Genomic DNA, 26,038 nt, shown 5'->3' with positions numbered 1-26,038 from the left:
GGCAGTTTCCCCTTGTTAATATGCAATGGGGAGCCAACCAATGACAAATTGCCCCCTCTGCCCCCAGCTTGATGGACGTCCTTACCAAGAGGGCCCCATATAAGATGTATGAGATCACTGCTTCATCCAGCCGCTGGCCACACCTGAGTAGACCTTTGACAAGCTCGGTGACGGAGCCCCCATTACACAGCTGCGAGAAGAGGTGCCAGGTGAGACAGACAGCAAGAGAACACATACAAAAAGAAAAGAAAAACACATTAAGAAGAAAAGCCCACTTATTACTGACTCAATGTAGTAAAATAAATTTGCAAATCACAAAACTCCAGGTCAGAACAATTAAACTTCAGTTTTCCATTACACAATCAAATCTCGTTCTGTGTGTGTGTGTGTGTGTGTGTATTTATTCAAGGTGATGATTTATGAGTGAAAGTGCATGCCCAAAAAGTTGATTTTTTAAATTGTTAAGTGAAATATAAAAGCACAAGACATTATTTAGAAATTAAAAAGAGAAAGCATATAAGTAATCATGGTGACTTATGGGATATTTTCATTTTACATGAATATTGTCTATTTTTTTAAAAAACATGCATTTTGAAGGAAAGACTGAAAGAGGCAAGATGGACGCCCCTGACACTTAGGAGGGAATACATTTTATTTCAGTCTCCCTGTCTCCAGTGCTGGCACTGCAGGCAGCAGGGGCCCAACCAGCAGCTCTTGCTCGAGTTGCCACTGCATGTCAAATTTATGGAGTGGAGCTGCATCATATGTGCATTTAACCTTTTCATATTCAACTGTAGGAGTTCAGCAACTTTATGCTCTTCTTTTTTTATTCCTGTAGTTAAAAACACTGTCAAAGTATATCACATTTGCTCTTTTTACGTATTATACATTACTGAGATTTGAGAATGCGTAAACCAGGCATACTACTCTTTCACAGCAATTTAAGGGTTTTCAAGGGTGATTTTGACCAAGTGCAGAAGGCAGTGTGCCGGTTTGGGTTTGCTACATGCCATCTTAAATCAAGGGTTCTTAGCTTGTTTGAGCAGGGCTTGTAAATACCTTGAAACTGTAGGCAGCATGTTGTATATGCATCTTGCACTTTTCTGCTGAGAAAATTCAGAGCTTTTGTTGGATACTCAAAGCCCTCCTTGTCCTTATACAGGTTACAACCCTACTTTAGAGACCTAGGTTTCCTCCTGGCACTTTGTCTACAATCTGGGAAAGAGTTAACTAGTGAACAGTGGGGGATCCTCTGGGTTGTGGCTGCTTGAGTCAACTGGCTTTTCATAAGCAAAGAGATGTGAGGAGCACAGATTAGCACCTTTCCTAAAAGAAGACACTCTTTATCAAGATAATAATACATTAGGATCTATTCGACTCTTATTACGAACATCTGCAAGGTTTTAATAAATGGTGAGCAGGTGTTTCTGTTTGATGTGTGCATCATTTCCCACTACATACGCAGCAGATACCTTGCACACACATTAACAGTCAAGATAAACTGGAAATGAATCTGCCCATGTTTTTACCATTTAAGTTGCTCTTAAACAATAGTATTTGACTAAAGATATAATACAAAATTAGGAATCTTTAAAACTAGAATAAAATTACCATCTGTCAGGAATGATTCAGGAAGGAGCCAAGCACAGTGAAATGCACTGAAGGCTATAATGGTCCCATGAGGCTGGGATTATATGTGTCCTTGGAATCCTCTCTCTACCAATGTCAGGTGTAACTTGTAACTCAACACTGATACCTCTCATGGCCCTAATGTTGAGTACCAGGATAATGTCTTCCAAAGGATTCCACATTCTTTTTATTTCAACTATGTCTTACATGACCCTGAAAGGGAACATAACATTCAATGTTCAATCTAATACTCTCTTGAGCAATGAATGCATTTCCAGTGTCATGATTCGTAAAATAATCTTAAAAGCTAAGCTTTCGACAAATATATAATAATTTTCTCAGGACTCCCCAAATTAGATTTATATTTCAAGTAACAAAAATTGGAGAACTGACCACAGAGTCAAATGATGATTATGAAAGAATGTAGGACATGACATGAGGGAAGTTCTCAACCCACAAAAAGAAAAGCTTTTCTGGGGCTGATGGCATGGAGCTTGGAGAGCTTGAGAGAATAAGATTAGGGTGAGGAGGCTCCCTCTTGGGGGTGGTTGTGTAAGGGGATAACGCTAATGAAACCATTTCTTATGAACCTCTTTTTATACGGAAATCTAAGGGGAGACCTCCTCACAGGAGCCTCATGCCAAAAAAGGGGTGTTCATGCTGAGTGGAATGGCAGTAGAGTATGGTGAGGTCCATCAAGCCTGGGATTCTAACAGTTCCCTACAGTCTGCTCATCATGACTTGCAGGAGATTCAGAACTTAATGCTCCATTTGGGTTCAGGGACAAGGCTAGAGTTTGAATGAGAAGGAAAGACAGTGAGTGCAGACCTCACGATAAGAAGGAGTATCAGGGACCTGGGACATGGGGAGACACCAAAGAGAGAGTAGAAGGACTTAGGATCACCAGTTGGAGGTCCTTGACCTCACTGCCATGGCTTTAAGTGACCATTTGCTGTATCCAAATCCAGATGTTACCCAGGGGAAGGAAAGATGAATGGGGAAAGAGAAAACCACTAAAAAACTAAGTCCTTATCCAAGTGACTAAGCTTTGAACTGGATTGTGAAAACGGGATACAAATTCCCAGAACTTGCCCCTTCCCAAAGAAGTCACTCTATGGACTAAGTTTAACAGGATAAGTTAAAATCAATTATCTTCTCTAGGCAGGCTGGGGGCTCAAGAACAAAGTTGGGTTTAGTTATTAAAAAGAAAGTTACGTGCTGGGAAAACTGGACAGCTACATGTAAAAGAATGAAATTAGAACACTTCCTAACACCATACACAAAAATAAACTCAAAATGGATTAAAGACTTAAATGTAAGGCCAGACACTATAAAACTCTTCGAGGAAAACATAGGCAGAACACCCTATGACATATATCACAGCAAGATCCTTTTTTGACCCACCTCCTAGAGAAATGAAAAGAAACAAATGGGACCTAATGAAACTTCAAAGCCTTTGCACAGCAAACCATAAGCAAGACGAAAAGACAACCCTCAGAATGGGAGAAAATATTTGCAAACCAAGCAACTGACAAAGGATTAATCTCCAAAATATACAAGCAGCTCATGCAGCTCAATATCTAAAAAACAAACAACACAATCCAAAAATGGGCAGAAGACCTAAATAGACATTTCTCTAAAGAAAATATACAGATTGCCAACAAACACATGAAAGGATGCTCAACATCACTAATCATTAGAGAAATGCAAATCAAAACTACAATGAGGTATCACCTCACACCAGTCAGAATGGCCATCATCAAAAATCTACAAACAATAAATGCTGGAGAGGGTGTGGAGAAAAGGGAACCCTCTTGCACTGTTGGTGGGAATGTAAATTGATACAGCCACTATGGAGAACAGTATGGAGGTTCCTTAAAAAACTAAAAATAGAACTACCATATGACCCAGCAATCCCACTACTGGGCATATATCCTGAGAAAACCATAATTCAAAAAGAGTCATGTACCACAATGTTCATCGCAGCTCTATTTACAATAGCCAGGACATGGAATAAGTGTCCATCGATAGATGAATGGATAAAGAAGATGTGGCACATATATACAATGGAATATTACTCAGCCATAAAAAGAAACGATATTGAGTTATTTGTAGTGAGGTGGATGGACCTAGAGTCTGTCATACAGAGTGAAGTAAGTCAGAAAGAGAAAAACAAATACCGTATGCTAATACATATATATGAAATCTAAAAAAAAAAAAAAATGGTTCTGATGAACCCAGGGGCAGGACAGGAATAAAGATGCAGATGTAGAGAATGGACTTGAGGACACAGGGAGGGGGAAGGGTAAGCTGGGATGAAGTGAGAGAGTAGCACTGACATATATACACTACCAAATGTAAAATAGCTAGCTAGTGGGAAGCAGCTGCATAGCACAAGGAGATCAGCTCGGTGCTTTGTGACCACCTAGAGGGGTGGGATAGGGAGGATGGGAGGGAGACGCAAGAAGGAGGAGATATGGGGATATATGTAAACATATAGCTGATTCACTTTGTTATACAGCAGAAACTAACACACCATTGTAAAGCAATTATACTCCAATAAAGATGTTAAAAAAAAAAAGTTACCTCTTTGTTCTCAATAGCTTGTGACTGCCCAGTTTATTACCCATTACTCAATCATGAACACAGTGTCTGCCCTCAAAGAGCTCAGCACCAGAAATGGACACATGAGTAATAAGAGTGGCAGGTGGAAGTAAGGGTGTGCCCACGGGGAGTGTGGTGGCACCGAAGAGAGAATGGCGACTTCTGTTGTGCTAGGGTGAAGAGGGAACAATCTGGGAATCTTCCCAGAGGACGTAACACATACAATGAGTTTGAAGGACAAAGGACCTTATGGCAGGTGAACAAGAAGAGCATCCCTGGAAAGGGAACACCGTGTGCAAAGGAAGGGAGCACAGAACAATGAGGGGGGAGGTAGTGTGTCTATCTGCCTGCACGCGTGTGTGTATGTGTCTATGTCTGTGTGTCTTTGAATTCCACATACTCTGCCACTGTTGGGACAAAGAGACAGAATCCTAGAGCAGGGAGACTGGGAAAAAAAAGTGGGGAACAGGGAATGACAGGTGTGCCCCGCTAAGAAGTGCGGGCTTTATTACTATACACACGCGTATTATGATACTATAATATACCATTAGATAGGAGTGGTAAGCTATTGACAGGTTTTAGGCAGGAGGTCTGTTCAGATTTCTAGAAAGATGACCTTGGTAGCAGATTGGAGGGTGGACAGAACAGGAAGACACAGGGAGCTGGACACCTGTTAGGAGGTGTTGAAGCAATCGAGAGAAGCAGGGTCAAAAAGTCAAGAGTCCTGAGGACGAAGAGTCAGGGACAGATATGGGGGACTTTTATGACATAGAATCGACAGGAATTTTGTACCAACTGGATAGAGAAAGCTAAGAAGAAACAGAGTCTAGGGATCTTGTGAGTATAAGAATAGCAATAAAGTTCTTTGATCCTCTAAAGCTAAAGCAGCAATAGACATGCAAGGCACTGTAACGCCTTCATCAGAACCACTTCTCAGCCTGGCTCCCTCTCAGGGAGGCACATGCTTTACTGAACTGCAAGTGCACTATTAAAATTCTACCCAGAGAACATTTAAATTAAGTGCTGGGTGATGATCCAAGCTAACTCAACCCTGGAATTTTCCCCTGAAACCTCATTTTAGTCTCTCTCCTGCCCTACTTTACATCTGGCCATTTCTGCAACAAGAGCCTATTCAGTGGCATTTTATATAGGTAGCCAACTTATAAACTTTCCTCATAGCTCTAGAACCTACGGAGGTACTAAGAGCAGCCGTTTTGTCAGCAGGATCAAAACTCAGCTGTGGATTTAAGAACAACAGAAGGATCAGACTCGGTTGGTGCCTTTTGTTCACTAAATGTCAGAGTTTAAGAACTGTCTGACTTGTGATTCAAAGAAACATATAAATAAACTGCTCAGGGCACCTTTAGAGGAAGCGGTCCTATGAAGTTGATAAGCCCACCAGCAAGGTTTTTTTTTTTTTTTAATTTATTTATTTATTTATTTATTTATTTTTGGCTGTGTTGGGTCTTCGGTTCGTGCGAGGGCTTCCTCCAGTTGCGGCAAGCGGGGGCCACTCTTCATCGCGGTGCGGGGACCGCTCTTCATCGCGGTGCGCGGGCCTTTCCCTATCGCGGCCCCTCCCGTCGCGGGGCACAGGCTCCAGACGCGCAGGCTCAGCAATTGTGGCTCACGGGCCCAGCTGCTCCGTGGCATGTGGGATCTTCCCAGACCAGGGCTCGAACCCGTGTCCCCTGCATTAGCAGGCAGATTCTCAACCACTGCGCCACCAGGGAAGCCCCCACCAGCAAGGTTTTAAAGGGCAGCCCGTGGGTTACAGGGAAAGGACCTTGGGTACGTGGATATAAAAAAGGAAAGCAGGTACATACTGACAATTGTCTAATCGGAGTAAATATTCAGTGAGATGGACTGAACATTTTAAAAGCATGACAAGGAACTATATTTAAATGCATCAAATAAAATAATCCCGTTAGAGTTGTAAGAAGGCAGCCAAGACTCCTACCCACGCCTGAGGGTTGGCACCTGCAGCCTTTTATTCCTGCCCACCCTGCCAGCCATCAGACTCAAATACCGAGGTAGGTCTCCATCCCTGCATTCCTCCCGATGCCCTCAGCATTCAGGAAATGTGGCAGCTGGATGCATATAGAATTTAATAAGCATTTTACTCCAAACCAAGAAAAACAGAAAAATCATTTACATTCCACATCTATTTTCTAAAACATTGTTGAATATTGATTCAATCACAGTATGTGCATTTGCTATGACGGCCATAATTTCAAGCAATAAAATGTTCCTGGCTCAATAAGCCATCAACTTTCCTCCATGTTATTAAAGAATGGCCTGCGCAACACAATCACCAGACCTTTATTCTAGTCAAAACTGCAACTTTCAAGTAGATTCTATACTGGCATGTTGATTTGCCCTAGTCAGATGGCAGAATTAAGAGGAATTTCTTTTCAGTGCTCTTTTGTTCGGTTGACTTTATCTTTCAAGGGTGTTAGGGTCTACAGAGGGCAAAAGCAAAAGTCAAGGATCGTCAAAATTACTCTAGAAGATGCCTTAGGGAGCACCGTGTTGGTCGCTGCCCACCTCTCAGGAAGGCCAAGCAACATAGTTTTCCTCCACACTGTTGGCAGAGATTGTGTTTATTTTACTGATACCAGATAAAGTCACTGGCCTGCACCTAGAAGAATGAAGACGATGTCACTTGAAACCCTGGAGTTCCAGTCGGGGGGCGGTGGGGGGAAGATGCTCACACTACGAGAGGCAGGAGGGCCCCAAGACTCCCGCCTCCCATTTCAGCCTCTCTCCAGGGCACATGCACAGACCGCTGGTTGGGCAGAATTGCTCGCACACCTCAGCTCCTCACGCTCTCTTGCTTTTGCTGAACACAGAGAGCACATAAATATCGATTGCAGCTCAGTTACATTTCACAGTTCTTCCCTTCTCCACTACCAACTGTTCTGTACTTTCCTCCTCACCCCCAACACGCCAGTGACTCTCATTCTAGAACCCGGCCAGAACCTGCCATCTGAGTCAGTGTTCAGTGCTCCAGGGCTTTCTAACCATCTCTGGCCAATCAAAACATGCCAGAGCTACGTTCCAGACCATCAGTGTCCTGCTAGGACCCTGACTTGTTAACGTGACAAATTTGACTCATGCCACAGTATCAATGGGTGAAAATGGTTTTAAGTGTTAGCTTGCAATGATATTGGGGCCTAGACTGGACTTCCTAGGGCCTTATATAAATGCAAAAACTGAACAGAGATATCTTTTTTCCCCCTTCTGGCTTAGATACTGAACTTACACAAAGACCTCTGAGAGGAAAAAACAGGTTAAAAAATAATTCTTTTATCTGGTTTTAAAATATAAGGAGTTTTTTTTGGTTTTTTTGGTTTTTTTTTTTACTTTACGTTCTCATTTACTAACACTCTAAACTCTAAACCATTTCTTTTAAGTTGAATGTGATTCAGGCTGAAATAGTTATTTACCTGCTGAAGGTTTTATACTGAAAGGAAAAGAGAAAATGTACTTCATGTCTTACCACATACTAGGTATTTTTTCTGAAATATGGTGCTTTTTTTTTTAATATGAGTTTTTTAAAAGTTTATTTGTTTTATTTATTTATCTTTGGCTGCATTGGGTCCTCGTTGCTGTGTGGGGGCTTTCTCTAGTTGCGGTGAGCGGGGGCTACTCTTCGTTGCGGCGCGTGGGCTTCTCATTGCAGTGGCTTCTCTTGTTGCAGAGCATGGGCTCTAGGCGCATGGGCTTCAGTAGTTGTGGCACACAGGCTCAGTAGTTGTGGCTCGCAGGCTCCAAAGTGCTGGCTCAGTAGTTGTGGTGCACGGGCTTAGCTGCTCCACAGCATGTGGGATCTTCCCAGACCAGGGATCGGACCCGTGTCCCCTGCATTGGCAGGCAGATTCTTAACCACTGTGCCACCAGGGAAGCCCCTGGTGCTTTTTCTTAAAAGTCTAATTTCTTATCATGTTTCATTTAGGTGAGAGATAATAGAACTTACAGATTTTCCAAATTTAATATTAACTTAAAATAAAACTTATTCACAAATTTTCCAAAACATTATTATGTATGAGTGTTTTCTGTCCATATTTTTCTCCTATAGTAGGTGTCTGTTATGCAAGAAAGCTTTGGTTTGCTTTCTGCTAACAATTAGTAATTAATTTCAGAAATGACATTTTTATTTGCTTTTGTTTTCAGAGTTGTGGTAATTTAAGAGGGTTATTAATAACATTTTCTATCCTCAAGAATTGCTCTGTGGAATAGCTTCTCCCTGGTCCTTTCATCACATTCAGGCAAGGAAAGAGCAAAGGCAACATAAATTTAATCTCAATATACAGGATGAGGGGAGCAATATTAAACAGATCATAATTTTACTGTGCAAGTCTCCTAAAGCACTCCTAAAAAAGTTGCAGATGGAGCAACACGGTCAAGGTGCTGAATCAGGAACTGTTGCCATTTTAACCAGAGATCCCAAGTCTGTATTCGCCGGACCTGGCAGACAGCAACAGCACAGGATGGGAGAAAAGTGCTGAAGTGTTGTCCTCCTCCAGTTCTGCCATATAACTCATATGGGACCATCGGCATGTCACTCCTTCTTTGGGTCTCTGTTCCTCAGCTGAACACTAGGAGAGTGACAGAAGGAAGGCCGAGGTCCCTGTCAGTTCTAGGAGCCCAGGAATCCCTGTGTCTATAAGCATACTGGAGGCACTGGACATACCTACCCCAGCAGCCTGGCATGGATGGCCCATTCCTGGACAGAAAAGATTGAGGACATCTGGTTCCCCATGCCAACAACTTTGGCATGGGCCAACACAACCTGCAAAGGGAATAATATCAGCATATTGTATTGCTGAGGTATGAATAATTCAGTGTGCCAAGGCAACCTCATTATCTGTACTTAGTCACCCTGAAAAAGCAAGAGACAGTCGCAGGGGAGCATTTGCACAAGGCTCAGTTCATAGTTCTGGGCTCCTTCTCATCTTTCAAGGCCATGTGTGGCCCTTTCTGGCTGCCTTGGCTGTGCCTGAGGGGCTAACATTTGGTCACTCCTCATCAGGAAGAGCAATTAGTCTCCAGGTGGTGGCAGGTCTGAGCAGCCCACCTACTCTCCTGGTAAAATGGAGGGAGGGAAGGTCCCATTTCAGGCCCTGGAAAATCCCTGGAAGTTCAGTTTTCTATATCCGAATGCAGAGTCTTTTTGAGTCGGGGGTAAAGTGAAAAGAAACTAAAACTTCTCAGTCACTGTACTTACATTATTAAATTATAATAAGGTTTAAAACACTGAGATCTTACAGAGCTTACGAAGAATACAATCAGGGCTTCCCTGGTGGCACACTGGATAAGAATCTGCCTGCCAATGCAGAGGACACAGGTTCAATCCCTGGTCGGGGAAGATCCCACGTGCCGCAGAGCAACTAAGTCCGTGTGCCACAACTACTGAGCCTGTGCTCTAGAGCCCATGAGCCACAACTACTGAGCCCACATGCCACAACTACTGAAGCCTGCGTACCTAGAGCCTGTGCTCCACAACAAGAGAAGCCACCGCAATGAGAAGCCCGCGCACTGCAACAAAGAGTAGCCCCCGCTCTCCACAACTAGAGAAAGCCCGCACGTAGCAATGAAGACCCAATGCAGCCAAAAATAAATAAATGAAGACCCAACACAGCCAAAAATAATAATTTTTTTAATTAAAAAAAAAGAATACAATCAGAGACCCTAGAAACAATACTTTCTATATCTCATGAAAATGAGCATTAAAAAAATTAATGTTATTCTAGAGCTTCATTGGCAGGATAAAATCTATAATATTCCCAGGGAGGGAGTGGGGAATAATAAAATCCAAAAGGTGATACTATGAGGATATGTTATGTGACTTAACCAGCCAACTAAACAGACAAAGATGATTTCTGAAAACCAAAACCCCTTACATGTTTATATTCTGAAGAAGGCAATTGATGTGACAGAAATGTTCCCTGCAGATTATTCCATTTGAATACAAGTGAATTCCCCATACATTGTTGCTATAGCAGCCAGTATATATTGCCTCATGGCCAGGCCCTCCCAGAGCCAGGTGGAAGGTTTTCGACAAGAGACCGCAGACAGTGAATTGAGGGCTGGTTTCTCCTTTGTTGCTTCTCTCTTAAAGCTTTCACACATGTCCCCGTGCTCATGGATCACACATGTGACCTCAGGCACGGAGGCTGGTTCAGAGGGGCAGAGTCCAGGACAGATCAGGGTGGGCCTATACCCACCCTGAGGCAATACAATAGACCTGTCCTAATATACTAATTTCATATGTTGTCATTGTGTCTTTGCCATGTTAGTTCCATGGAGGAAGTGTATTTGTGCGGAATGGACACTTTTGCATCCAGTTACACACATTCATTCCCATTAACAAGGCAGAAAAAAGGCAAGACTACACTGGATATAGTGGTGCTCCCTTCAGATTCTCTCTTCAAAGCAGATGCTGCCAGGAATATCAGCTGCTCCCTGCTCCCAAGTCCCAGTGGCACCTCTCACCAGGAATAGTGCCCAGCTACAGGGAACTGCCTCCCCCAACGCCACACCGCCTCCCAGGGTGGCATGCACCAAGTGATTGGCTCTTGCAGAGATAAAATCTAGGACAACCCTGCAAGAGGATCCCAGGTCTTCTTCTCCCTGAGGATGGGCTGAGACCTCTGTTGCAACCACACTGATGTTTAATGTCTCCCTTGCCCAATCCCACCTTCCTTGCACGTCTAGCTCCTGTAAGAACTCTCCAATAAACCTTCCATACACAATTCTCAGAGTCCGTTTTCAGGAAACTCAACCTAAGATGAGGATAAATGAACATGAATAGGCGATTCAAACTTGGCAACCAAGTAAACCTTGGGTTAACAATTTTTGAAAATGAGTTACATCAATCGGAACATGTTTTCTGTGAAATGTTCCCAGCCTAGGGTAGAAAATAACCTTTTCCAACTGTGTTCCTGTATTCACTGAATTAGAAGAAGATTATTAAACCTTAGAAGCAGAGAAACGTGCACACTTTCAGCACACAGCCTACCCATAAGAACGTGGAGAGCACATCTGGTAAGGTACCTGTGCCATGCAGGAGAGACCGCCTCCCCAGATGTGCATCTATCTTACACTATTTAGGCAACAATGCGTCTGCTCACCCCTGGCTTTCTGTTTGAATTGCTGGTAACCCAATGGGAGCCTCTTACCTCCAGGACCAGCCACAGCTGTCCTCCCACACCGTGATCTGCTTTGTAAAACATCCCATAAAACCTTACAACGTTGGGGTGATTCGGAAGAAACTGCAAAATGTTGTATTCTGCCTCAATCTCCTCATCCATATCCTACACAAGGTAAAAAATGCATGCTGGATTCAGTACAATGTGCGAGGAAGGGTACAGGAATGATATCACGATCAAGTAACCATTTAATAAAGCATATGTAGTCTGTATTTTTAATGTCATCATTACCATATCTTGAAAATACCTAACAATGGGCATTTAGATACCAACTAAAGCCTTCTGATTGTTATATCAATAAATGTCTTCATTACATATTCTTAATAATAATATTATAAATATCTTTTTTAAAATTTAAAAATGTCTGAATTTTCAAAGCAATTAAGGAGAAGTAGCTCAAAGGGACCCAACCAGGATAGGACACTTAAAACCTCACTGTGGTAAACAGTGCACAGCATTATAGGCTCAGTATTCAGTGCTCTGAAATAGGATGCCAGGCTAAGATGACTGAATATCACAAGTCTGGGTCACTTTGTAACTTACAGCGAGATCAGCCTCTGTATAAACCCAACAAATCACTCTTTCCAAGAGAATAACATTTGAAGAGTCCAGGGGACCAAAATCAAAACAATAGTAAAATGGACAAAAGAGAAAATCAAGGGAAGTTTTAACTCCAAATGGAGTCCCTTCATTCAGATGGGCTAAGGAGTCATAACTCATTTTGAGATTTCATGCCAGGTTTCATTATCCCTAGAAAATCATCCCCAGAACAAAGAAAGAAGTTGAAAGCTCAGTGTGTATAAAACACTATATTACGGTTATAATTTATAACTGTTACTTACACTGATTGGATCTAGAATTTTTACTGCAGCCAGGCTCCCATCTCTCTTGTTAGTTACTTTGTAGACCTTGCCATAGGTGCCTTTACCTATGGTCTCTACAATTTCCCAGGTATCTGTGGGATCTGGAAGCGATTCAAGTCCAAGCATCGTGGTGCTGTAATGAAACAATCCATACAGATGTTTCCTGGTGGGAAGAAAAGTTTGTTACGTGCAACAGATCACAGGATTAGTGGCATTGGGCTTTTGAAACAAGAATATTTTTATTTCTTTAGAATCCAACAGCACATTATAAGGATCACACACCATGATCAAGTGGGGTTTATCCCAGGAATGCAAGGATTCTTCAGTATACGTAAATCAATCAATGTGATACACCATATTAACAAACTGAAGGAGAAAAACCATATTATCATCTCAATAAATGCAGAAAAAGCTTTCAACAAAATTCAACACCCATTTATGATAAAAACCCTACAGAAAGTAGGCATAGAGGGAACTTACCTCAACATAATAAAGGCCATATATGACAAACCCACAGCCAACATCATTCTCAATGGTGAAAAACTGAAACCATTTCCTCTAAGATCACGAACAAGACAAGGCGGTTGTCCACTCTAACCACTATTATTCAACATAGTTTTGAAAGTTTTAGCCACAGCAATTAGAGAAGAAAAAGAAATAAAAGGAATCCAAATCAGAAAAGAAGAAGTAAAGCTGTCACTGTTTGCAGATGACATGATATTATACAAAGAGAATCCTAAAGATGCTACCAGAAAACTACTAGAGCTAATCAATGAATTTGGTAAAGTAGCAGGATACAAAATTAATGCACAGAAATCTCTTGCATTCCTATACACTAATGATGACAAATCTGAAAGAGAAATTAAGGAAACACTCCCATTTACCACAGCAACAAAAAGAATAAAATACCTAGGAATAAACCTACCTAAGGAGAAAAAAGACCTGTATGCAGAAAACTATAAGACACTGATGAAAGAAATTAAAGATGATACAAACAGATGGAGAGATATACCATGTTCTTGGATTAGAAGAATCAACATTGTGAAAATGACTATACTACTTAAAGCAATCTACAGATTCAATGAAATCCCTATCAAACTACCAATGGCATTTTTCACAGAACTAGAACAAAACATTTTACAATTTGTATGGAAACACAAAACACCCCGCATAACCAAAGCAATCTTGAGAAAGAAAAACGGAGCTGGAGGAATCAGGCTCCCGGACTTCAGACTATACTACAAAGCTACAGTAATCAAGACAGTATGGTACTGGCACAGAAACAGAAATATAGATCAATGGAACAGGATAGAAAGCCCAGAGATAAACCCACACACATATGGTCACCTTATTTTTGACAAAGGAGGCAAGAATATACAATGGAGAAAAGACAGCCTCTTCAATAAGTGGTGCTGGGAAAACTGGACAGCAACATGTAAAAGAATGAAATTAGAACACTCCTTAACACCACACACAAAAATAAACTCAAAATGGATTAAAGACCTAACTGTAAGGCCAGACACCATAAAACTCTTAGAGGAAAACATAGGCAGAACACCCTATGACATAAATCACAGCAAGATCCTTTTTGACCCACCTCCTAGAGAAATGGAAATAAAAACAAAAATAAACAAATGAGACCTAATGAAACGTAAAACCTTTTGCACAGCAAAGGAAACCATAAACAAGACGAATAGACAACCCTCAGAATGGGAGAAATATTTGCAAACCAAGCAACTGACAAAAGATTAATCTCCAAAATTTACAAGCAGCTCATGCAGCTCAATATCTAAAAAACAAACAACACAATCCAAAAATAGGCAGAAGACCTAAATAGTCACTTCTCCAAAAAAGATATACAGATTGCCAACAAACACATGAAAGGATGCTCAACATCACTAATCATTAGAGAAATGCAAATCAAAACTACAATGAGGTATCACCTCACACCAGTCAGAATGGCCATCATCAAAAATCTACAAACAATAAATGCTGGAGAGGGTGTGGAGAAAAGGGAACCCTCTTGCACTGTTGGTGGGAATGTAAATTGATACAGCCACTATGGAGAACAGTATGGAGGTTCCTTAAAAAACTAAAAATAGAACTACCATACGACCCAGCAATCCCACTACTGGGCATATACCCTGAGAAAACCATAATTCAAAAAGAGTCATGTACCACAATGTTCATCGCAGCTCTATTTACAATAGCTAGGACATGGAATAAGTGTCCATCGATAGATGAATGGATAAAGAAGATGTGGCACATATATACAATGGAATATTACTCAGCCATAAAAAGAAACGAAATTGAGTTATTTGTAGTGAGGTGGATGGACCTAGAGTTTGTCATACAGAGTGAAGTAAGTCAGAAAGAGAAAAACAAATACCGTATGCTAACACATATATATGGAATTAAAAAAAAATGGTTCTGAAGAACCTACGGGCAGGACAGGAATAAAGACACAGATGTACAGAATGGGCTTGAGGACACGGGGAGCAGGAAGGGTAAACTGGGATGAAGTGAGAGAGTGGCATGGACATATATACACTATGAAATGTAAAACAGATAGCTAGTGGAAAGCAGCCACACAGCACAGGGAGATCAGCTCGGGGCTTTGTGACCACCTAGGGGGTGAGATAGGGAGGGTGCGAGGGAGACGCAAGAGGGAAGAGATATGGGGATATATGTATACGTATAGCTGATTCACTTTATTATAAAGCAGAAACTAACACACCATTTTAAAGCAATTATACTCCAATAAAGATGTTTAAAAAAAAAGAATATTTTTATTTCTTAACCAGCAACCTTATGGTACTTTTCTCTCTCTCTTTTTTTTTTTTTTTAATTTTCCCCTTCTATTTTAAGTAGATTTTTTTAAAAAAGGGATATGAAGCCTCCTTAAGAAATGGGGGTAGAAAATACAGGGGCAGGCAACATGACTCTGAAACACCTTGAAAAACACAGTTCTAAAAGGGGAGATTATATCCGCACAGCAGGAGGGAGTAAAAGGGCCAAAGAGGATGTCCAGTCATGACCAGACAACTGTCGTTCTAAGTTGCAGACTGGTGGCTGCTGCTGCAGGGAAAATAGCTGAAAGCCAGCGGTCTGAGACTATGTGCCCAGGTTATAGTAACCTTGACCAGACCTCTCTGATGGTCACTAGAAACTAGTGTCTATGTGCAAAGTCTGGGCTGTTAAGAAGGAGGATCTGGTGCCTGTACCAGGCACTGAAACCATGTACAAACCCCTGTGTCCCTGTCCTTTGAAGCAGAAGGCTTATGTTTAGCCTTCCAGGCCTCCCTTGAGTCTCAAAAGGCTGGCTCAAGAGTTAATGATCAGGAAATGTGAAGATGTAGAAACAAAGAACAGCTGTTGGGCCGGGAAATTGGTAACAATTTAGACTGTAAATCCCCCACATAGCAGAATCACCAAACTCCCAGTTCCCTGAAAGGTATGGACAAAGGCCTGACACACATTCCTAAGCTGTTTTTACAGGAAGCAGAGCCCCACCAGATGAAAACTGCTGACCACAAGAACATAGACCCTGGACTGGTTGAAACCAGAAGGTTGGTGATGCTTGAAACTTCACCTTGATGCCAACCAATCCAAGAACTGTGCACGAGCTGATCACGCACCCTGAAGCTCCCTCCCTCACACTGCCTTTAAAACCGCTTCCCTGAAAGCCATCAGGGAGTTTGGGTCTTTTGAGCATGAGCTGCCCATTCTCCTTGCTTGGAGCCCTGCAATAAATGCTGTACTTTCCTTCACCACAACCAGTGGTCTATGTCTGTAGATGGCTTTGCTGTGCCCGGGTGAGCAGACCCAAGTTTGGTTTGGTAACAGCATCAGTCAGTGCACAGTGTCCATTGCCATCCAGGTCTTGGGTCCTGCAAGGATTAGCCAAGCCCAGATCCCATCCATACAGCAACAGCCTACTGTGGGAACCACATTGAATGGTTAACCAGAAGCTGCAAACTCACTCTGCCTTAGCAGTACTCTATTTAATAAGGACATGGCCCTGTGGAGTTTAAGTACTTTTAAGTACCAGCAGCAAGCTTGGCAGGCAAACCAAGTCACCCGAGACTGATCCCATGAAAAAGTCCCTTCAAGTGTAGTTACTCCAAGGCTAGAAGAGGGGTCCCAACCTTAGGCTGCTTCTAACCCCGGTGGGGGGGGATCATCAGCTCTAACACAAACAGCCACAGCATCCAATCCCCATGCTGTGGCTTGGTGTCCACCCAAGGTGAGCACTTCTGCCTCATGCTGGGCAATCCAATTTGCACTTCTAATTCTAATTATCTTCTAAACTGCATTCTCTCAAGACACAGCCTTTTGACTTGGAACAAAAATCCATTATTTAATCCTTACCCTTTCTGATGGGGGCATTTCAAAGATATTGAAAACCATTACCAAAACAAAACAAAACAAAATCCCAATAGCTGTTGTGTTGATACTGGAAGGGAATCTGTCTTTCCAGAGTTCACCTGGCAGGCATACCATGCTCTAAAGGGGTCTCCAACCAGCACCTCAAGAGCCCAGGCCAGGCTCACACTGAGCTGAGACAATGACCCTAAAAGGTCGGCTGGTCAAATGACTCCTGCCTTTCATCCGCTGGTTTCAAGATTCTAACGAACTCTAACCTTTCCTCCCAGCCAGTGTTTCACAAAATCCATCTTTCTCAGCACATGCTTCACAATTCTTGCCATATGTGTACATTACCTGTGCTATTAGTTACTAAATACATTTAAAATATTTGCTTTTTCATATAAATAAATCTTTTTTTTTTAATTTTTTGGGCATGCCGTGCAGCATGCAGGATCTTAGTTCCCCAACCAGGGATCAAACCCATGCCCCTTGCAGTGGAATTGTGGAGTCTTAACCACTGGACTGCCAGGGAAGTCTCATAAATGTCTTTTAAAGGCACTTTATATCTCTACCCTAAATCATTTGCCATATATCAAAATTAACAGCAAAAAGATGATTATGCTAAAAACAACAATTGTTCAAGTCCAGCCAGATACCGCTGCCCTCTGTTCTTTGGAAAAAGGGAGATCATGGAGTGATGGGGTAGAATTAAAGCCTAGTACAAACTTTTCCCTTAACGTCATCAGAAGATGTGAAAAAGAATTAGCAAGGGAACAATTTTGTCACTATGTGATTCAGTGTCCTTTATTGCAAGATCACCAAAACCTCTGAACACCTTGAGAACTGCTCTAGGCTCTGCTTCTACAGGAGCAAAAAGCAGGACCAGCAGGGGGTGCTGGTCAAGGCCAGACAAGTGGGGGTGGGGAGGGTACTGAGATGTCCTTCCTGGAGAGAAGAATCTGGCCCATCGGCCTAGATGGGATTACCTTACACTTACCAGGACAGTCCCTGTTTCCCCACTTGCATCAGGGCTCAGCGCCGTGACACAGAGGCGCTAAGTCAGACTGCCTTCATGATCCAGGCCCTGCCCGGACCAGCCTGGAGACCTGCCCCTCTCTCTGGGCCTCAGTCTCTTCATCAGCACAGTGGGGCTCCTGCTGCCACCCACTTCACAGAGTTGCTATGAGGTTAAGGGGATGAAGATAAAATAAAGTGAGCACAGTGAGTGCCTGGCCAGTATCACCTGCCATCACTAAGGCACGGCACCAAGTTCTGCTTAGGAATAGGCAAGGCTTAACACCGTTTCTTGTTCTGTTTTATTTTACCCTTAGCCACAGACAAAATGAGAACCATATTCGTTTTGCTCCGATCAGTTATTAGTTTCAAACAACTGGCTGGAATTTGGTGTGTGCATGTGAAATTAAATCATACCGTGTGCAGTGGGAGAGGACCCTGGAGGCCATTGAATCAAGTGGTTTTTCTAATGATTTTGGGGCACGAGACCCTTTTGTTACATTAAATCTCACTTAGAAGGCTGATGGATAAGCTTAGAGAAGCAGTGCCACTCTGGCTGAGAGAGGCTAGGGAAGCAAGTGCCTGCCCTGTGCCTTCCGTGGGAGACCAGCACGGTGACCAACCACCCTGGTTTGTCTGGGCTGCTCAGTTCAGCACTGCAAGTCCCATGTCCCGGGAAACCTCAGAACTAGGCAAACCGGGACAGTCTGTCACCCCAGTCTCTGGGATCTCCTCTGAGCACTATTAGAAAATCACTGGTTAAGTACCCTCTACCACCACCACCTCACCCCCTGCTCTGGGCTAAACTGTATCTCACCCCCCCATCCCAAATTCATATGATGAAATGTCTTGATCTCCAGTACCTCAGAATGTGACTGTATTTGGAGACAGGGCCTTTAAAAAGAGGTAATTAAGGTAAAATGAGGTTATGGGGCAGAGGGGTAGGGCAGGAGTTAATCAGAATCACCAGTGTCCTTAAAAGAAGAGATGAGGGCCCAGACATGCACAGAGGAAAGACCATGTGAAGACAGAGGGAAGATCGTCATCCACAAGCCAAGGAGAGAGACCTCAGAAGGAACCGACCTTGCTGACACCTTGATCTTGGACTTCTAGCCTCCAGAACTGTGAGGAAATAAATTTCTGTTGTTTAAGCTACCCAGTCTGTGGTACTTTGTATGGCAGTCCTAGCAAACTAATAGACTTTTAACTTACAGATGAAGAAACTGAAGCCCAGATTGGTGACAGGACTGTTTAGGGGAAGTACAGGAATGGGAATCCAGGCCTCCCTAGGCCCAAGACCTTTGTTCCACAGAATAGAATGAAGGGAGTCATCTGATTAGCAATGGTTCTGACCAACTGCACCAAATATGGAAAAGTTCTGTGGGGGAAGTACCCTCCCACATGGAGGCCAAATGCCTCATGGACCTAATGGACAGCACTCTCTGCTCCCTGCAAAACAAGAAAAACTCACCAGAGGGATTCCTCTACAGCTGGCACCAGTAATGGGTGAGCAGGAGGCACGCTCGTCAGGTCCCATTGCCACACCCATCATGTCCATCCAGACACTCGCAGACAAGGTTAAATAAAGGTGCAACAGAACAGGTGCACATTAATAGGGTTGCCAGTCTTCTCTCTTTAAAATCAACACCCGACTCTATAAACTCTCTGATGATTAACAGCCAGCCCGAACAGTGGATGCTTATATAGCCCTATAAAGATGCTGATAATCGTTCATGGAGACGGCCCTTCAGACAGCCGAAAAGCCGCTCCTGGCCAGAATGTTAACCTCAGGGTAGACTGTGCTTCTGCCCGTGTCTGTGTTTGGGGCCTCATGGAACTAGCCAGGGGTGACCAAAGAAGGGCCAGGAGCAGTCTGGAGTGAGGGGGATGAACCTGGGACCTCAGGACTCTACAGAACCCTCAGAAGTCCCCTCAGAGGTACCTGGGCTTCCTGCAGTTCCCCAGATGGGGCCTCCATCATTTATTTGGACACAAAATGAAAGGGTGACCTCAGGAGACTAGAAAACTCAAGTTACATGGGCTACTCTCATTGCAAAACAAATAGAAGGATAAATCTACCTGGGAAGAGGTGAGTGATGGCATTTGTCAGCACAGAGGAAGCTCATGCAAGTTACATACCAATTCAGAAGTCCGATGGGCCTGGACGTGTCTGTGTGTGCGGCTGTTCTAGAGTGAAGACTTGATGAATATGCTTTGATTTTGCATGTAGCGGTATTACGAAAGTCAATGCCACAAAGAGATTTCTGATCAAAGTCACTACTCTCTCAGAGCAAGATTCTGCTGTCCCCCATCTTCCTGTGGCATCCAAACCCTCCCACTATGGGGAAAGTCCCACTATGGGGATATTTTTCATCTAGGAAAGATATCCCCATCCAGTAAATAAGGGTAACACAGGTATTAAAGGAATATTTCCCTATCTTTGCCCACACATCCCTATTAACCAAATATCCAGGAAATACCCAACTTCTCATTACTTAGGCCACTAGATAGACAGACACACAGAGAGATAGACAGATAGATAGATATTTAATAAGAGAATTTAAACAACAAGGTCCTGCTGTATAGCACAGGGAACTATATTCAATATCTTGTAATAACCTATAATGGAAAAAGAATCTGAAAAAGAATATATATATAAAAAAACAATATATATGTATAAAACAATCACTTTGCTGCACACCAGAAACTAACACAACATTGTAAACCAACCATACTTCAACAGAAAGAAAAAAAGAGACTTTATTCTTGTGGTAACAGAGTCCCTTGGAAGTTAAGAACAATAGTCTATTTCTTGTTTTGTTTTGTTTTGTTTTTAGAAGGCAAACTCCTAGAGTCAGAGCCCGTGTCTCTTTGCAGCAGTTGGGAAAGCAGGCTGTCAATAATATTCTTTCTGTTGATAAGTACAAGTGGACTGAAAATGACCTCTGTTTGCAACTAACAGCAGGGGCAGGTCTTGCTCCATCACAGAACACCTCAGCTCCAGATCCCTCTACCACAAGAGACGGGCACCTTGCCCAGGTTACACTTCACACTGCAGTGAGGAGTTTCCCATATGGCTGTCAACTAATAGCACATCTGCTGCTTTATCTTATCAGGATTGAATGTCTAAAGACTTCCTTAGGAGTTTTGGTTTCAATTATCAGCAAAGGATACACTTTTTAAAATAAGTCAAAATATTCCATGCTTAGGTTTTATCAAACATTACACCGGGCTTCCCTGGTGGCGCAGTGGTTGAGAATCTGCCTGCCAATGCAGGGGACACGGGTTCGAGCCCTGGTCTGGGAAGATCCCACATGCCGCGGAGCAACTAGGCCCGTGTGCCACAACTACTGAGCCTGAGCGTCTGGAGCTTGTGCTCCGCAACAAGAGAGGCCGCGATAGTGAGAGGCCCACGCACCGCGATGAAGAGTGGCCCCCACTTGCTGCAACTAGAGAAAGCCCTCGCACAGAAACGAAGACCCAACACAGCCATAAATAAAATAAATAAATAAATAAATAAACCCAAAGTTTAAAAAAAAAAATTACACCATAGAGATTTAAATTCCATACATTTCTAGCATCACAAAAAGAAAGTCAGGCATTATGCACTGGCCAAAAAAAAATTAAACCTGAATCTAATCAAGCATCTAGATTACCAATCTACAGGAATAACACAGGTCAGGGCAACATGCTAGGCAACACCATCGGTGTACAATAAGCAAAATCCAGACTCTAAGTAAGAAACTCTCCAGACAAATGACCCAACTTCTCCAAAAACTAAATGGCAAATAAAAATAAATAAACTGAAAGGGATAACCTCAGGATTAAAAGATGCTTAAGATACATACCAAATGTGAAATAAAGGGTGGATTCACAAAAACAAGCTAAAGAAATAACAGTTATGAGATCATTAGAACACCAACTAGTTATCTGATGGTATTAAAGAAACATTGTTAATTATGTTTTAGTTGTGATAACTGTATCTGTGGTTGTGTTTTTCGTCCTTATCTTTTAGCAATACATCCTGAAATATTTACAGGTGTAATATGCTGTCTGGAAAAATATGAGTGGAAAAAATAAGGGGCATTCATGACACAAGACTGACCATGGGGGAATATTACTGAACCTAAGTACATGAGGGTTCATGGTAATGTTGTTTACTTTCGTATGTTTTTCAATTCCTTATTTTAGAAATTATAAAAAGTTTTTAAAATTCTGTGTAATTAACATATGTCAGCGTACATTCTAGTATTCATACACGTGGTCAGCCCCACCTCTCCCTGAACTGTCTCCCCACCACCACCCTGGATGATATTCTAAAAAGTCTCTGGACAGCTTCATGTAAAAGAATGAAATTAGAACAGTCTCCAACACCACACACAAAAATAAACTCAAAATGGATTAAAGACCTAAATGTAAGACCAGATCCTATAAAACTCCTAGAAGAAAACATAGGCAGAACACCCTTTGACATAAATTGCAGCAATATCTTTTTGGATCCATCTCCTAGAGTAATGGAAATAAAAACAAAAATAAACAAATGGGACCTAAAAGCTCTTGCACAGCAAAGGAAACCATAAACAAAACGAAAGGACAACCTAGAGAATGGGAGAAAATATTGCGAATGATGCAAATATTGCAAATGATGCAACTGACAAGGTATTAATCTCAAAAATATACAAATAGCTCATACAGCTCAGTATCAAAAAAACAAACAACCCAATCAAAAAATGGGCAGAAGACCTAAACAGACATTTCTCCAAAGAAGACATACAGGTGGCCAAATGGCACATGAAAAGATGCTCAACATCACTAATTCTTAGAGAAATGCAAATCAAAACTACAATGAGGTATCACCTCACACTGGTCAGAATAGCCATCATCAAAATGTCTACAATTAAGAAATGCTGGAGAGGGTGTGGAGGAAAAGGAACCCTCCTACAGTGTTGCTGGGAATGTACCACCAACATTCCCAACCAATGTACCAATGTAAATTGGTACAACCACTATGCAGAACAGTATGGAGGTTTCTTAAAAAACTAAAAATAGAGCTACCATATGATCCAGCAATCCCATTCCTGGGCATATATCCGGAGAAAACCATAATTCAAAAGGATACATGCACCCCAATGTTCATTGCAGCACTATTTACAATAGCCAAGACATGGAAGCAACCTAAATGTCCATTGACAGACGAATGGATAAAGAAGATGTGGTATATTTATACAATGGAATATCATTCAGCCATAAAAGAGAATGAAATAATGCCATCTGCAGCAACATGGATGCAACTAGGAATTATCATACTAAGTGAAGTAAGCCAGACAAAGGAAGACAAATATCATATGATATTGCTTACATGTGGAATCTAAAAGCAAAAATGATAAAAATGAACTTATACACAAAACAGAAACAGACCCACAGACATAGAAAACAAACTTATGGTTACAAAAGGGGGAAAAGGCGGGGGGGAATAAATCAGGATTTGGGGATTAACATATACACACTACTATATATAAAACAGATAACCAACAAGGACCTACTATATAGCACAGGGAACTATACTCAATATTTTGTAATAACCTATGAGGGAAAAGAATCTAAAACAAATAGATGTATATGTTTGTATAACTGAATCACTTTGCTGTACACCTGAAACTAATACAACGTAAATGAACTATACTTCAATAAAAATAAGTTAATTAATTTTAAAAAGTCTCAAAGTTTCATGTGGGCTAGCACTTTACTCATGTAAGAAATAGTAAACCACTAATATAAGACCAACAGAAAAACACCCTGGCATTTGATTCTAAAGCACCCACACTCATATTGTCAGAAAGTCACCTTCCCAATTCACCTCTAGGTGACTGAGGCACAGTCAGTCCCCCTTGGTGGCTAATGTCCCAGCCCAAACTGCCGCTAAATACAGAACTGTAGTTAGGAGAAACTAATGAACCGCTGAATGGCACAGGAAAATCAATAGGCAGAAGGCAAGTCACCTTCTTCTGCCCGTCCAACTCCTGTTCTTTTTTCCTGAAGGAGGAAGAGAGAAACAACATCAATATACAGACACCGAAATGAACAAAAAGATCTGTGATCTTTTTCATCTGGTCCCTGAAAAAGAAACTGCCCAATGGCATGAAGCTGAACCTGCCCAAGGCTAAATGCAGAGTCACATACCCACTGACTAGCTGGGTGGGTGGCCCCTAAGCAGCGGGTGAAAGGCCTAGAGGGAAAATGAAGGATAGTCCAAGGTGAGCCTTGGCTTTGGCAATAAAAGGAAGCCACGGAACAAATTTCACATGGTGCCCTTAAAACTGATATGTTTAGTGAAAAATAAGGAAAAAAAAAACTAATCCAAAGGAAAATGGTACTCCTAATAAATTTCCTGCTCATTCACCTGTGTCTTTTCAGAGGCCCTATGAGCTGATATACCACGAGGGGTGGAAAGTAAATAGATGAGCTCAGTTCCTCCAAGGTTGAAGTGGGCACTAAACATCCTCACTGTGAAGTGTGGCCATTTTTTCCATGTCCTACTGCTCTTCCCTTGTGCTTTGCCCATCACCTCTGTGAGTTAATCAAAAACTAGACTTGGCGATTCCAAGGTGACTGTACCTCAACAATAGGTTATAGATTAGACCAACTTACCATAAAATTTATTACTTATGCATTTAGTAAGTAGTTATTAAATGCCAATTGTATGCAAGCCCTGGACTAGGATCTACAAGAAATATAAGGAAGAATAAGAAGCTCAGCTTTGCTTTTAAGGTTCTAAACTTGTTTAAGAAAGCTTTATGACTTTTGGGGTAAGATGCAAGAGTGAAGTCAGGTATCAAGTTTCCCTAAAACTAAGTGAATGAATATTGTTAACAGAAAAAACTGAGATCCAGCAAAGAAAACAAAACAAAATGTACAGCAGTAATCAAACAGAACAAGGGATACAATTTCATGCCACAATCTTTGAAAAGTATTGTTTGGGGAAAGTGAGAGATGGAAGATACCAGGAATGACTGCTCTTCTCAGCCCACCTCTCTCTCTTCTCCCAGAAGTGTGGTGAGTTTGGGAGACGGTGATTGGACAAAATTCTGAAAAACCTCATTAACACTCCCTACTTAGAGAGAAGTAGAGACAGAGGGTGAATTAGCAGCAGGGAAGTGGGTCCAGGCTCATCACTTATGTATGCAATAAGAATTTAGTAGGAACCTTTTGCCTACATTACTCAAACTAAGCTTTGTGGGTCATTAAAAGAAGTAAACGGAATAATCAGGCTCTATTCTAAAACAAGTTACATTTCCAAAGATATGTAGGAAAAGATGCCTCCTGCCAAGTAGAATAATGCTAGCACAGCATTTTAAACAATATTTCGGAAAGAAAAGCAAAGTCAATATCCATCAAGCATGACTGCCCCTAATGTCCAATACCTTGTACTTCAGAAGGCAAAATGAACAGTCCAGACAGACAGACGTTTCCTGGTAAAATTACTGAATATAAAGGATAGAATTTTTCAGGTACAGAGGAGACACACACACACACACACACACACACACACACACAAATACATACCCCAAAACAAAACGAAAAGCAAACAAAACAGAACAAAAACTCAGGCTTCTCTCCACACCAACACTCAATACTCAATAGAGGAAAATCTGTAATCCACCTGTAATGTATGTGTACAAAAGTCTGAGAGAGAAAAAAGTATGAACAAATATTTTTATATTTAGCCAAAGTGTCGTTCAAGTATAAAGACAACAGACATTTTCAGACATGCAAGAGCTCAGTGACTCCATGAGTCCTACTTTAAAAAAAAAAAAAAAAAAAAAGGACGAGTCCAAAACCCAGCAAACAAAGAGATAAATGTGGAGCTCTAGTAAAAAGCCTGATAGGGATATCTGAACCTATTTATGTTTAGAAATGATGCAAAGCAGCAGTATGAAGTACATTTACAGAGAGAACTGTTATACATTTCAGTAATAAAAAATAATAATAAACCAAATTCAGGGGAGGGGGAAAGTTTCTCTACTTTCTAAAGATGATAAATCAAGAAACTGAGATTTAAATATACTATTTAAAATTATAAAATTAACCAAGTGAAATGACAATATTGACAAAAGTAAGGAGAAAGCCTATGTGTTAATTTTCTCACTCATGTCACTGAGTCAGTAAATAATTAATAAATTGAGGTTAAAACCACTCCACAAAGTTACAAAAGGAATCTCTGAAAGACCAAAAAATAGACTATAAATCCTTGACATTATCATTAAAATGTACACTTACTCATAAAGACACATATGTATACCATATGAAGAAAAGACAACCCATGAGGTAAGAGACAGGGGCAGCATT

At 41.7% G+C, this 26,038-nt stretch overlaps 1 protein-coding gene across 1 annotated transcript in view; it reads right to left on the bottom strand.

The window, feature by feature from the left end:
• The window catches only part of LOC130708709 (myosin-IIIb-like), a 56,184-nt gene that overhangs the window by 23,528 nt on the left and 6,618 nt on the right, over nt 1-26,038 (bottom strand). The window contains exons 2-4 of the mRNA XM_057551394.1: nt 12,290-12,473; nt 11,418-11,552; nt 86-190 (exon numbers count right to left, since the gene is read on the bottom strand). Of these exons, the coding sequence (XP_057407377.1) occupies nt 86-190; nt 11,418-11,552; nt 12,290-12,436 (387 nt within the window). The 5' untranslated portion in view covers nt 12,437-12,473. The remainder of the gene's footprint in view (nt 1-85; nt 191-11,417; nt 11,553-12,289; nt 12,474-26,038) is intronic.

Source organism: Balaenoptera acutorostrata, chromosome 8 (assembly GCF_949987535.1).
Source record: "Balaenoptera acutorostrata chromosome 8, mBalAcu1.1, whole genome shotgun sequence".
In the NCBI taxonomy this organism is placed as follows: Eukaryota; Metazoa; Chordata; class Mammalia; order Artiodactyla; family Balaenopteridae; genus Balaenoptera; species Balaenoptera acutorostrata.
This window is presented reverse-complemented; position numbering and strand designations above follow the sequence as displayed.